General features: G+C 38.6%; 1 protein-coding gene across 2 annotated transcripts in view; it reads right to left on the bottom strand.

Moving 5' to 3' along the window:
- WT1 (WT1 transcription factor) overlaps positions 1-14,287 on the bottom strand; it is a 340,397-nt gene that overhangs the window by 311,692 nt on the left and 14,418 nt on the right. Inside the window, exon 1 of one of the 2 annotated variants that reach the window (XM_062620317.1) lies at positions 6,271-6,304. The exons of the other annotated variant lie outside the window; for it this stretch is intronic. Within the exon in view, the coding sequence (XP_062476301.1) occupies positions 6,271-6,289 (19 nt within the window). The 5' untranslated portion in view covers positions 6,290-6,304. Of the gene's footprint in view, positions 1-6,270; positions 6,305-14,287 lie in introns of those variants that run through there. 2 annotated transcript variants of the gene reach the window in all.

The raw sequence follows: 14,287 nt of genomic DNA, 5'->3' as shown, positions 1-14,287 counted from the left end.
TCTGCAGTAATGACATGTTACTATCGTCAGTTTTGAAGCACTGTGCCTTACACACACTGTGCAGGTGTAGATGAACTGGTGCTATCTAAGGTGCTGTTAATTGGGACCTGCTGCTTCAGTGAATATGAGAGAAAATCAGTGCATGTGCTCTGACTGACACTGTGAAATCCCCCTCTTTTCTGCTGTACAGAACTGGCCCCTCAAGCTCTCCTTGATGTGGTAATCTAATAGCAGACCAAAACGCGCAGCTTTCAGCAGTGTTCATAAATGAGAGAAACAAAACAGGTTTATCAAAAAGTTACTCTGACCCATCCTTGGAACCAAATCAAAGAGTATCTAATAGCAGCAGGTCTCCAAAAAGAAAACAAAGCCAAACTAGTTTAAAATAGATCCAAACAAGAATACATGGGGGTTTTTCTGTTGTGGTCATTGCCAGCCAGATTATGATTGGTTACAAATGTTAAGGGCTCTTGAGTTGCTCTAGTCCTTAATCCATCAAATTGGTCATCACTAGGTGCCAAGCAGTGACCTCAGTCAAAAGCTATAAATCACTGCTCAGTTACAGAACCAAGCCTGCAAACTCCCTTAAGCACCACTCCTCTCAGCACTTGTGAAGGGGGAAGACAGCCTGACTAGGGTTTTGGATTAGCTGATTTAATGGAGGAAGACAAAAAAGCTCTCAAATTCAAGTACCAAATGTTGCATTAGCAGAAGCTGGAATGAAACATATGAAAAAAATAAATTAAAAAAAAAAGCCAGACATGTGACACGTGTGTTAATCCACAGTACGTGGGTTAACAGCTGAAAGATCTGCTTACAGTGTGGTCCCAGTAAAAGAGTCAAAGCAGTATAAGAAGTTAAAGCTATTTCTCTTGTTGCTAAATCCTCCTTAGGTTTACAAGCCAACTCTCAGTTACTACACTTTGTAAAGAATGCTTAATCCATGTGCTGTTTACCAACAAATATCATCGCAAATTCCCAGAAAGTTCATATTCCATTCAGAAGAAGAGAAATCACTTCCTAAAGTCTATTTGACACAGTGCCAAAGATGCTGAAGCTTTTTCTTTTTTTTTAAGTATGGAAGTTAATGCATCTTTAATAACATAAATCATATGATTTAATGCATCTTTAATAACATAAATAAAGCTGGCATTCACCTACAGAGCATTTTTCAGTAGGAACTGAATAATAAAAGGGACCTTAAACAACCCTGGTGTTGTAAAGATTTTGAGGAGCTAAGAAAATGCAATGGGAGGAGGGAGAAAGGAACATTTAAAACAATAGAGAATAAATGTGGTCACATTTTTCAAAACTGAGCACTTTCCAGCAAACTGTTTTCTGTGATAGAACATCTTCCATTAAGCCTCCCACCATCTCTCTCTTCTAGCAACTGTTAGCTTGGTTTTTCAAATTTGTTTTTATATATGTATTTATGGAATACATATAAATGACACTAAGTAACAGAATTATAAATTACAGTAAACACACACATTGAGGTGCTGTACAGTTAAATACAAATATCTTCAAGGCAGTTTGGAGCTGAAGACTGTGTCTGCAGTAATAATAACCTACAAAAAGACTAATTCTTGCAAGCTTTTTGCACATCCCATCTTAGAATGCAGCAATTACAGAAGAGGCCAACCAGATTATTCATTCAAACATAAATACGGGGGTCAGTCCTTATGGGAACGGACTGTATTTTGGCAATGAAATCTTACTTCTCACAGTCCAAAGTATTATCTTAAATGATAACACGTCAGAATGAAAGGCACTGGCAAAGTAAGTGTGTGTGTGTGGGATGCTGGAGTTTGCTTACAATTTTATTTTTAAATGCTTTTGGCAGTTAACTCCTTCATTTTAAAAATTCCATTACATTTAGGTGAAATTGCCTTCTATGCTGAAAGGACTTCAAGCAATGAGGGGAGATTTACTCCTTTCTGTTTCAGTTTCAGAAGCTCCTAGGGAATGAAACCCTGCACAGTGGGGATAAGGTGACTTGTCTTTCATGTCAGGATGCTCTGTCTCACAAACAGGGCAGAATCAGCTCCCTCAGATGACAAGACCCTTGCTCCAGTACTGCCACTGGGTCAGATCTAGTCATAAGGTAACCCAACCCTCCAAGGTTTACGGTGGAACTTTTTCAGCAACGTATTGGGCATCCACATTGGGCTGTAGAAAGCTTGGGTTTTGACCCAAGGGTCTCACGACACACGGCAATTTAAAATATACAACTGCCAATGCAACATAGTGTCTTTCGTGGCAGAGAAGATAAAAATAGCAAAGAAACAACAGCTCTGTTCTTTTAATGAAAGCCTGGCAGTTTTCCAGTAGAGACTTAGGTACTTTTTGTACTTTGGGGGAAAAAAGTGGTGGGATGTGATCCAACACTGGTCATACAAACCTGAGAAATATGGAATAAGAGGCCGAGCTGAAGCAGCCAAAGTGGTACCACCAGCTGCAGCCCCATTAATTAACATTCTGCGGTATGTAGCTGTAAGAATGACCCTGATACTTACTGAACACAAGCAGATAACTTTTACAAAGCAGCTATGCTTTTCTTACTGAGGTATATTTATCCAAGAAGTACCTTGCACATTTCCCTCCATCTCACAGGGCAGTAAATTAGTTCTAATTGCAAAGGTATGTAGTAAAAGCTGTGCTCAGCCTTCTGCAGCATTTGAAGATTTATTTTACAGTTTTAGGTTTTCTCTGGATGGCTAAAATTAGGGGGAGAGAAACAAGAGATAAAATGCAGATTTTATAGACCTATTAAATTACCTTCCTTCAGATAAATGTTTCTCTGCAACTTAAACAATGTAACCAAAAACTACAGCTCTGTGGCTGACAATGCAGTGCACTATAATATAGATTTCTTCCTTTGTTTGCAGCTCTTTTAATTTGGAAAGAAAGACAATTTTATCTGCTTGAAGGGGAAAAATACAACAGCTACAATAAACTATCCTAATGTACCTGAGCTCTAGTTTTATGAATCGTTTTGAAAAAAGTTTTTGAAAAAATCCTACAGTACCGTTGACCACACTGTCTTGTGCAAACAGTAGCAACAGCCTGCACACGATCTAGGAGAGTCACTGGGTATAATCTTAAAGTGGAAAGAGCCCCAGGATTTAGGATCCTTATTCTGTGCCAGGTATCATCAGCTGGATGTAGTCTTTAGTCACTGTGTGGCATTCAGTCATGCTCTAAATCCTCTTTCGCAAATATTAATGTTTTTTGTCCCTGCTGTAGCCTGCTGATCCCCTGTTCCTGCTACAAGTGAACCCCCACACTAATATCCATCAGGGAACATCAGCTACCCACATCTGCTACTCACTGCTTTCAGTGCCAGGTTGTTCTGGTAGTTGTAAACTTGACAATAAGCCTGAGGATTTAATCATGAATCAAGGCTATTTGCTGGTCCAAGAAACCAATGTTTATATCAGACTGAGCAGAATACAACTGTGCAGATGGTGAATGCTTCATTTCATGTGTATTTCATTTAGCAATGAGCTACCTGTTTCTGTTGAGAGATCCCACGTACAGAGGAAATAACATTTTCTTGTTTCTCAGTAGCTGCCAGAAAGGAACTATATCCTCTGACCAAAAACGAGCACCTCCATGCATGACAATAAACATGTAGTCTTGCAAAGGAAATAAACAGAAAACAGTCACCCAACTCAAGGCCAAACAAAAGAAATGACAGGAGAAGCTTTTTGGACTGTCTGGTTCTTCCGAGAATGCAGCTGTGCATTCCAGCGGGCAGCAAGAATGTGGGTTTTTCCATTTATGCTGATCACAAGCTTTACTACATTCTCGGCAGAAGCACTAACCCCCCCCAACCCCTCACCCTCCATGTATGTCTCAACTAGATCCTGTTTAACAAAGTAACACTACTGTGTATGAAATAATGGAATTAAACAATGATTCTTTAAAAGTCTTCTAATGATAGCCAGCATCACAGGACAAAAAACCCAAACCTCTTAGGAATGCATACTTCTTTTTCTGCCTGTAAAGTGTGAATTTACTGGGCACGGCTGATATGTCAGGATCTCTTCAACTCCTACCACATTCAGGTGTAACAGAATCTGATAATTGTGTCAAGTGATAGAAATGATCTAATTCCTTATGCCAATTTAATGACCAGTAACGATCAGTCACAAAGCCTCCCCAAATCCTTCTGTTACTGTATGTTTTTCTGTCTCTCCAAAGAGTCAGAAAGAGTTGGCTCTTCTAGTGTTCTCCAGTGTTGGCTGAAACCTGCTTGTGCTAATGCCCATGTGAACAAATGCATGCCAGGGAGCTCCTGAGGAGAACCTTACTGAGCTGCTACCCACTGTGATTGTTGGAGACACAACTAATCCTAGAGCTAATAACCAAACTAGTGCAAAAGGTTCTTGAAACTCATTATTACTGCCAAACAGCACAGAGCTTAAACAGCATCTCTATTTTCCTCAAGTATGCTGCATTAAAACCAGATCCTCCTGTTATCTTCTGAGACAGCATTGCAGAAAAAGAAGCCGAAAAACCAAAAGAACTTTTGTTGTTGCCAGCTTGTAATGACATGACAAAAACGACCAGTGAGACAAGAAGATTCACAAGAGAACATGCTGTTATCCCTTCCTCTAGCTGACCTTCAAAACACGTGGTTTGCCAATTTCAAAAGCAAGGTGATCATTATGAAAATGCCCAATCCACTACCTCTCTCTGACGGCATGCAGTACAAGTGTGGCCAGCTTCAGGCCTCTGCCATATTTTCTAAACGATGTTCAAATGAGGAAACAGGCAGAAACTGCAACAAATGTCTTGACAAGACAGTCACTGATATGTGCTGAAAGCTCTGCCTCCCTTCAGAGAAAGTCCCTACTGGTGCACCAGTAGATGGCTCCTAACTCTCTTTAGAACAATACAGTTTAAAGCTAGAGCTCTGTCACCTCTCAAAGAAAAAGTTGTTCCACCTTTTTAAATGTCTACAGAAGTTTCGTGGGACTTGAACCCCCTTTCAAGGGGACCTGAGAAAAGCAGTAGAAGAACTAACAGAAAAAAAACAAAACAAAGAAAGAATAGGACATAAAAATAAAATTTATTGCCTCCAAATCTGTCTGTTCTCTTTTTTTACTTTTCAATAATGGTTACGTCTATTCTGCAGAGTTAAACATCAGAAAAAAAGAACATATAAACCATTTTTATTGCATACAGCAAAAAATTATCTAAGTATTTCAGCTTAGATATGCAAGAATCCACCTAAATTTTAGAACTGGAGTAAGGCAACAAAGACAGTTTTATTCCATGCAAAGCAATTACTCCAGCTGTCAGCACAAGTCACTTTTACTGCTAAAGCAAAAGTGTGAAGCATCAAGCAGATCCCACAAAAACAACACAAGTTTATTTTAAAAGACCACACTTTCTGTTCTGTAGTCCTTCACCACTGTCACGCAAGGAATAGCAAATGCCCAAGCAGAATTAAAGGGCATGGAAATGCCATGCACTCATGGAAGTAATCTAACTATTTCCTTAGCACTGAGGAGAATCAAAGTTAGCACCAAATCTCAAAAATGACAACAGATCTTCCACAGCTCTCCCACCCTTTGCCGTGCAGAGGGAAATACTGCTGCTGGCATAGGCAGCATGAGTTCTGATATTGACTCCAGTGGAAGCCAGAACCATACCCACTTTTTATTACCTAAGCCCACTAGCCCAAAATGTAGTCTTTTGTGATTAGTTTTCACCAATAAAGAGGGGTGTTCAGAACTTGCTGTATTGCACTGAGTTTTTCAACTAATTACCGGTTATGCTAGATACTATTCAGACTGTGATTTCCCTGTCATGCAGGTATGCATATTGCTGGAAATGTCACACTTCAGATAATTCATCAGTATAAAAATGGCAACACTAATTTAATCCCAACAGCTCCAGAAGTCTCATTGTCTTTAAAACAAAACACAAAGATAAAATCTAAAAATCAAAGTTTAAAGTGGATGCAAAAGGTGTTACCAAAAAAAAAAATCTCTTCTGGATTTTGCTCCAGATCACACTGATTTAAATACTATGTATTTCTACTGCTTCTCTTGGCTTCATCAGCCTTTACACCTGAATAAATCCTATAGCAATAACATAATATTTGTCTGAGCAGTTTAATTAGCACTTGCTGCAAAAATGCAGGTCGTGTGTCATATAAGCATAACAGATTATAGAAAAAAAAAACCACAACAAATCAAACATCTAAGTAAATTATATGTCAGCCAAACCCAGGATGAATACTTATAGCTCGCCTACCATAGAAGCCATTGTACATGAAGTAGGGTAATGTATAAACAAAGTGCTTTATCTTGGGTATGACTGGAAGCTCCAAGATTGTAACGTCCCTTAAGATAACATTCCAAACCCATCCTTTAAAGTTTTCAGCCAAGAATTTGTTTTTATAATTTTTTTGCTCTTGGCAAAAGGAAACTGTACTTCAGGCTAAGTTTTTCCTCTCATCCAGTGCCACTACCACTCCCCCATTTTTGCCAAAGAAAAAATACAAGTGTTTTGAAAATCAAAACTACAAGTAACTGGATATAGCTGCTCTTTGTTGCTATTTCTTTATCATACTTACCATAAAGTATCATAAGCCAGCTCATTAAAAGCACAAATAATAAGACAACTTTATCTACAACTGGATCTTACCCTGCAGTTCCCACTCAGGTATTCCAGATGCTGCAGGCTGATCTGAGAAGCCAACACCTTCACAGAAAGGCTGGTTAGCCTAGGATGACAGACACAGGGGAGACCCTCTCTGCACAGACCAGCAGGCTCAGGATTTAATACCAGCATAACTCTGTGGCTGCAATACCTCTTGAAAATACAGTACTTGCCCAGATGAGTACAGATTTAGCTTACTTTTCCACTCTGGATTGTAGGCTGTTTTACCACGCAGAGCAGTACTTGATGCAGCTTTAAGAATCCTAAGGACTTATATCACTACTGTCTCCCCAAACTGTCTATAGGCCACTAGGAACACCTCTAGTTCCCAACAGACCCCCTCACTTCCAATCTGCACTATGTGATGAGGTCACTTACTGAGCATGACCATTAATAAAAGCACAGAAGGGAGATTTTGGGGAGTGTCCCCTTCTTATTTTATCAGCTGTGGGGATTTTCTAATCACTTTATACTGCTATAGCACTCTACTAAGATTCATCTCAGTTTCTTGCGGGAAGAAAAAGCTGCTTCAGGGTAAATAAAAAGCTAATGCTCAGCAGTTTTGAAATAATAATTACAATTAACATCACTCTTCATTGTACTTTTTAAAAAGAAGATGTTGCAACTATTTCCCCTTCTTTTTTCTCTAATAGCCACACCTACATATGATACTAAAGTAAATACTATATATCACTACAAAGGTTAAGTCCTCATTTTACTTTGTTAAGCAACACCAGAATAAGGCTACATCACTGTAAAAAAAAACCTTTTTTTGTTTTATTTTGCCTCAGTTTAAGCCCTTACAGTTCACAAAATTGAACCTCTTTTAGAGAGATTCAGATACAGGCTGTACAGAAATGTTCTTTAAAAAAGCAAGCAGATAACTGAATGATGCTAAAGTTTTTCAGTAAATCTGTGCTGTGGCGAGATAAGCACAGAGTCTGTGTGCAGGCGTGTGTGAATGTTTGTGTAAGCCTCATGGTGTTGCTTGTAGTCTCCTGATTGATGAAGCCTGGTTCGTGCTCTGCCAAGAGTCAGCATTTGTGTTTTCAGAAAGATTTGCTGTATTTTGTCTCCTGTCTTTGGGATACTCAGGGGGAAAAAGCCTTTAGTTCAGTAGGAACAATTCTTTTTTCATCTTCATCCCTGAAAACTCTTAGGAATTTTAGAAGAACAACAAAAGCTTTCCTTAAATAAAAAAAATCCCCCCTCAAACAAGGAAAAGGAAAGGAACCCATTATCCACCTGAATCTGAGAGGTAAATGGAATTTTACCTTTATTTCCCCAACAAATGAAAGCCTAAACAAAGGGAGAGCTTGTCACACAGTACTTACTCTAAGAGATTCTGAGGCAACTAGGAGAAACAGAGACAAGCTCATGACCAGTTGAATTCCTCCCGTTACAGTTAGCCCAGGGAAGTGGTCAAACTCACGGTCTTCACTGAGCCTTCCACCACCGACTTACAGCTTATGCAGATGCTGCTTTTAGAGGCTGTGCCTATTATGTTCATGCTGCCATCCTGGTGTAAGCATGCTTTAAACGTTCCCTTCCCCTGCCAAAAGACTAAATTTTGATCTCTTGCTCAGTTTCTGAATTCTAAGGCCTTTCTCTGGGTTTAAGTAATTTCACCTGGTATCAGCAGGGATAACAGGAACTTCAGAATTTAAGCACTTACAATTCAAAACTTTGAATCTCTTTAAAAGCAGTTAACTAAATTATGATATGCTTGTTAAATTTTACACTCCAGAATCATGATCAATCCCTACCTTAGAAGAACCATCTAAGCTGGGATTTCCATAGCAAAAATCATACAAGCATTTTTGTGAGAATATGGAAAGTTAATGCTTACAAAACAATGATTATTGATGGCATCTGCATACTGTGTATCCTACTAAATAATTTGGATTTAAAATACTAAGGAAAAAAGAACTATACATATATATTGATATGTATATACCAGTGAACAAACACTGATGCGTGCAAATAACAACAGGCTCCAAGGTAAAAGACTAGAATCAAAGAATGAAATGTTTTTCTCCTGTAACTAGTAACTGGCATAACCAAAGTCAGATAATTTCCTGAAAATAAATGTATTAGTCTTTTTCTGCTGTTTTCCCCTTTGTTCTTCGACCAGTATTTGCTAAAAACTCACATTTCCTCAGCATGGTCTACAGCTCAGTGCTGGAAAGGCTGACACACAGAATTCTGTGCCATTCACACAGCACCTTGGGCCAATGAGGGCTTCATGCTTTAGACATCAATAAATGGGTTTTTAAAAACAAATAATCTTGTCTCTTTATTTTGGAAGGCTGAGTTACTGGCCTTGCTTTGAGTAAGGTTCCACTGCATGTTCAACTATAAAATGATACTACAGGTTTATTGGGCATTATTGGGTATTATTGAATACAATAATAGTAAAAAAATAACTAATTAATCTGAGGAAATGTCTCCTGAGTGGCTGTTTTTGTATACAGAACACTCCAACTCACATCCCAGTAATATTCTGGTCTTCACAGAATCATGGTTGAAGTTGGAAGAGACATCTGGAGATCATCTAGCCCACCCCCCCTGCTTAAGCAGGTTGATCTACAGCTGGTTAGCCAGGGCTGATCATCTCCTTAAATTCAGGCTGACACAACTTTAAAGCAATTATGGCCCCTCAAGAGAGATTTTTCTTTTGGTTTTTGTTATTTTTTAATTATTAATCTCAGCATTCCCAGAAATGTGGGAATTATCAAAAGATGGTCTTTATGCTGATTCCTTTGTATCTGCTTTGCACAGCTTTTTGGCAGTACTGAGCAGCCAGGCATATCAGCAGAACTTTTGTTTCTGTCAGTGATCTCTGTTAGATTTTCCTTCGGGGTTATGTCAGAATTTGAATTATTTGTTTGCCACCAAATACTATTTCACACTTGTAACATACATATGAGGAGAGAAGAGTTAAAAATAGATGCAGACAGATCTAAAAGGATTTCTATCTCGGAAGCTGTAGATTTTAATAAATAAATAATAATTTTTGACTTCAACCTGCTACTTAAAAATCTCTGAAATGCAGAGTACACATCCTCATTGGCTAAAGGTTTCAAATATTGTGCAAAACATTAAAAAATCAGTATGTTTACGCAAACTGTTTCTCGCTGGCTGCAATTTGATCTCCTAGCATCCATTGTTTAACCAACATATGTTAGAACAGCTTCTTTACTACCTCCTTAACATTTCTACAGGTGAATATAAAACTTTTTGAAGCCAAGGTGTACAGGGTCAACTTAAGCTTGCAAATAATCTTTGCAGTGCACAAGAGATTCTCTAGCACCTTTATCTCTTGAGCTTAAAAGAGTTATCTAAGTTAAAAGGCAGGATTACATTTATCAGGCCAGTATTTCAGTTTTAGGAGATGGACTATTGATCAACACAGAGAGAAACCTGATCTGAGTAAGTACCACATGAAAGATTTCCAGTCCAAGCAATAATAAACCTAAGACTTATTTTTCAGTGAAGAGGTTCTTTTGAACATTTAAGTACACTGTCCATTGAGTAGATACTATCTATAAGCTACATGCAAATGGTGATTTTTAAGGAATGTGTTCAATTTTCTCTTTCCATAACAGGAAGGGATCAGAATTTATTTTAGCTACCGTGATAACACATTAGCAAACTAGCCATCTCAAATACACTCTTCAGGGCTCAGAGAAAGGATTTGAAATAAAACTGAACAGAAAGATTCAGACAAGAACAAGTACTGACTTGGATCCAAGTCAAAGTAATCTCTAAGGGATAAATCATTTGTATACGTGTATAATTTAGTTCTTTTGATACTACATTTGTTTGCTGTTTTACTTGTGCAATACTTACCTGTTTATTTTGACTGTTAATGGTTTTACCCTCCAAGCTTAGCATAACTGTTTGTATGCAATTGGAAGTGGTGCAAGAATGTGCATCCTGATGCCACTGTTTGTGCTAATATCAACAAATTCACACTCGTGCAAGAGGGATGCTAATCCATTTTAGGCTTTTAAAATGCAGGGAAGAGGTGTGCCCCCCTACCTGTTACCAGTGCCCTGTCAGCACAAAACCTAGCACAGTGATAGATCAAGTACAGTAAGTATTCAGAAACCAGCTTCATACAGCTCTCTGACAACACTGTCCATTTCTCACTGAAAACCACCTGTCCTGTATTCTCTTACAGATGTCCTTGGAAGGATGCGTGAAGAGGGGGAAAGGAGCACAGCAGGTTTGCAAATCAAACACAGGCACAGAGAAACAATTGAAGCTGAAGTGACATTTCTACCCACTGTGATAGGCACCAATGCTCAGGAGATGGAAGCCCACAAATACACTTACGATAGTAGCTGCTTCTTGGGAATCTTGAAAGCTCTGGGACTGGCTCTTTCACCTCCTTGGTGGAATCACAGGTTCTGTGTATCACCAAAACTGCTAAACTACTACCTCCTGGTCTGAAGAAAACACGTCAGTTAACAGGTACCAGGACCTGGCAGCTGCTTTTCCTTTTCACCCCATGTATACAATTTTTACTTTGGAAGTTGGAATATTCTTGTCTTCTGGGACTCAGAGAAGATCTTAACTACACATCCAGTGGAAACTGTTTAGGTTGTCACTTTGTTAAGGTCTTCTAAAGTAAAAGTTTTTTTGATGGAAAGTATCTGTTTGCAATTAATAGATTGAAAGCAACCAGAGTTGCCAGTTATAAGGAACTGTAACAGGGCACTTAATTAAAAAGATTTTCAAGTCAGTCTGACCATGTTCTGAACTCACTTGAAGAGTATAGTATTGCAGGGGAAGGATTCTGTATCCTCACAGCAAGGGCTGACTGTTTATTCCATTTTGAAAATCTCTCCACTGATAAACAGCTCCACTTTCCTTTTAAGTTGTGTTTACTTATATCTCTGTGGAACTGGCCCAATATTTCTGAAGTATATTTTAAGCTATTTTTGTTATTGTTATTTCACATGAATTTTCTTTCAGGGTACATCTTTGTTTCCACAGAAATAGCACTAATTGCTTGTGTAGCCCTAGAGTTTTCTAGGGAGACTAAAGGGAGCTTCTTATCTGCTGTGCCACCTTCTTGTGCCTTTGCTTGGGCTACTGGACAGAGTGTGCTGCAGGCCAAACATCTTTCTAAATTAAGCTCAAAATATGTCTGGTTTAGGTAGTATTGTTTAGTAAATGCTAATATGAATAACTCATCTGCAGTGGTCACATATGGCTGCTTCTGCTGTACCCTGTACTGTTTGTAAATAAATTCTGGAAGGCCGTCTAAACAGTTTATAGTCTGGAGCTGTGAAAGTGTTGAGGAAAACACTTCAAAATGTGCTTTAAGAGAATCTACATCCTTTAGTCTTAGCCCAAATACACTGGTCTCTATGCATGTGTGTGTGCGCGCAATACACTGCACTCCCAAACACCAAATTTGAGCCTTAACCACGCAATCCTTTGAATAACACTGACAGAAGTTGATCTTTTGAAACTAACCCAGGTCAGTCCTGGATGGATAAGTGTCATCTATCTAAAAATAATTTGGATTTTAAAAGATGTTGGAGGCATGTTTATAAACTGCTTCCTGGTTTTCAATAAAAAGACAATTTCTCAAGATGTTTGAGGATCCTTCTAAAGGAATAGGCCAGATCTTTACACATAATGTAATAACTGCTTACTGTAATTCAGAAACACCACAGACATCATCTTGTAAACTTAGGAGTTGTCACAAGAGAAAAAAATCAATTTTGTGTAATGCAAAACTCTGCCACCTGAAATCTCAAATCCTTCTCTTTAGATACTGGTTTATATCATTGTCACCATATGAAGATATGTCTTACACTTGCAGTTCTAATTTATACGAATTATTCTTAGATCTGTGAGTCCTCCGATTTGCTTCTATATTAAGCCAAATCATAAGAGAAGGTCCCTTTAAGATAAAACCATGACTCTGAACGTAACACTACCATTCCAACTTTATGCCCCATGATAAACTACTTTTCCCAAGGCAGTACTTGCCATTTGTAGATCAACCACTACAGATTAAAATAACCTTCCTGATAATAATTCATCACAGTTCAAACTGTAGACTGTACCTTTCCTTTGCACAGAAAGTGCACTCATTTTTAATCTAACCAAATTCATAGGGAGGGATAGAAAAGTTCACTTCTTTTTTACTTCTTTTTTACTTTTTTTTTTAATCTGCAGTAAACTAAACATAGATGTCTTCAAAAGCATGAGGCTGATGATGAGAAATCACAGTTTTTGTATTTAGACAAATTTAAATATAAGAAGCATCCTTTTTCCGAAAGTGCTTGTAGATTCACAGCTTTGAAATCATGTACTTTGACTTGGGTTTCCCTCTCTCCCACCCTGCACCCTGACAAATCTTCCCTGCCTCCTGTGGTTGATAATCCCAGTTGGCTGCAATGACACCTACTGGATGTCAGAACTGATGAACTGCAGACCCTGCTGCTGCTGAGTTTAGCTCCCATCACTGCGAATGTAATGTTCAATACCACAGTCCTCTCTCAGGCAGATCTCTCACCCACTGCAACTCTCTTCCTGACTATCTGGATCTCAGTTACCCCTATGAAGCAATTTCCTGCCTCTTTCAGGCTCATTTCTGAACTCCCAGGTAACAAATATGCAACCTGATCACAACTGGGCTAGTTTAGCCCAGACTCTGTTAAGGCAGTTGCATAATCCGAGCTGCTCCGCTGCAGCTGTTGTTGTACGGAAGTTATTTATAAACTGTAGACAAAATCCTTAGCTATTTACAAAAGCTGCTACTCAAACCAGCAAGATATAGTGCATCATACCACGGGTACTGTTTTCCCTAGGACCTTTGTTTGTTCAGTCCTCACTATGAGAAACCCACAGCTGCATTTTGGATTTGACTGGGAAATAATTTTAAACTTTCATGCTCAGATCACAAATTTAACACTGCAAAATTATTGGCATCATTAATTTAATTCATAAATGTTTTATCTTCTTACAGTGGAAATTGACTCCATGACTGGCAGCATCAGGAGTTTTTGAAATAGACTTGGGGAAAAGGCTTGAATTGCAGTACAGTCAATCACCTCTGCCTGCCTATTTGGTATCATATAATCGGAGGAAACAGAACTTTTCCAGAATACAGGATTTCAAAGACTATTACTATTAGCCAACCTTCTCCACTGTTGCAAACAGACACAGGCAACTTAGGTGGAATTAAGTTGGCAGTGGGATGGAGATCAATCTAATATTTGCTTAATTACATCTGGTTTTACAGATATTGCACTAGGGAAGAAGTGGTATCATGAAGGACCCATGGAGGAACAACGGAACGCCAGGCTCAGAACAGAATTTCTTGGAATTACCTGAAGTCACTAGAGTTGGAAAGACTCTTGAGCCGTATGTGGTGGTCAGGGACTCCTTGGCTGTGGAAACCTTAGAAAAAAACACTGACATAAACCTGAGCCTCTCTTGTGAATTCTTCCTTTCAATGGTACAATAAATGAACATGATCCAAATTAGAAATACATTAGCCAAGTTTATTAAGAGCTTAATTCTCCAATAAAAGACAGAAAATCTTGGATGAACTTCTCTGCAACTCCAGTTCTAGCATTCA

This window comes from Pezoporus occidentalis, unplaced genomic scaffold (assembly GCF_034315485.1).
Source record: "Pezoporus occidentalis ecotype Australia unplaced genomic scaffold, CSIRO_AGI_Poc_V1 ctg22, whole genome shotgun sequence".
NCBI lineage: Eukaryota > Metazoa > Chordata > Aves > Psittaciformes > Psittacidae > Pezoporus > Pezoporus occidentalis.
Note: the sequence above shows the minus strand (reverse complement) of the source record. Positions and strands in the feature narration are given on the sequence as shown.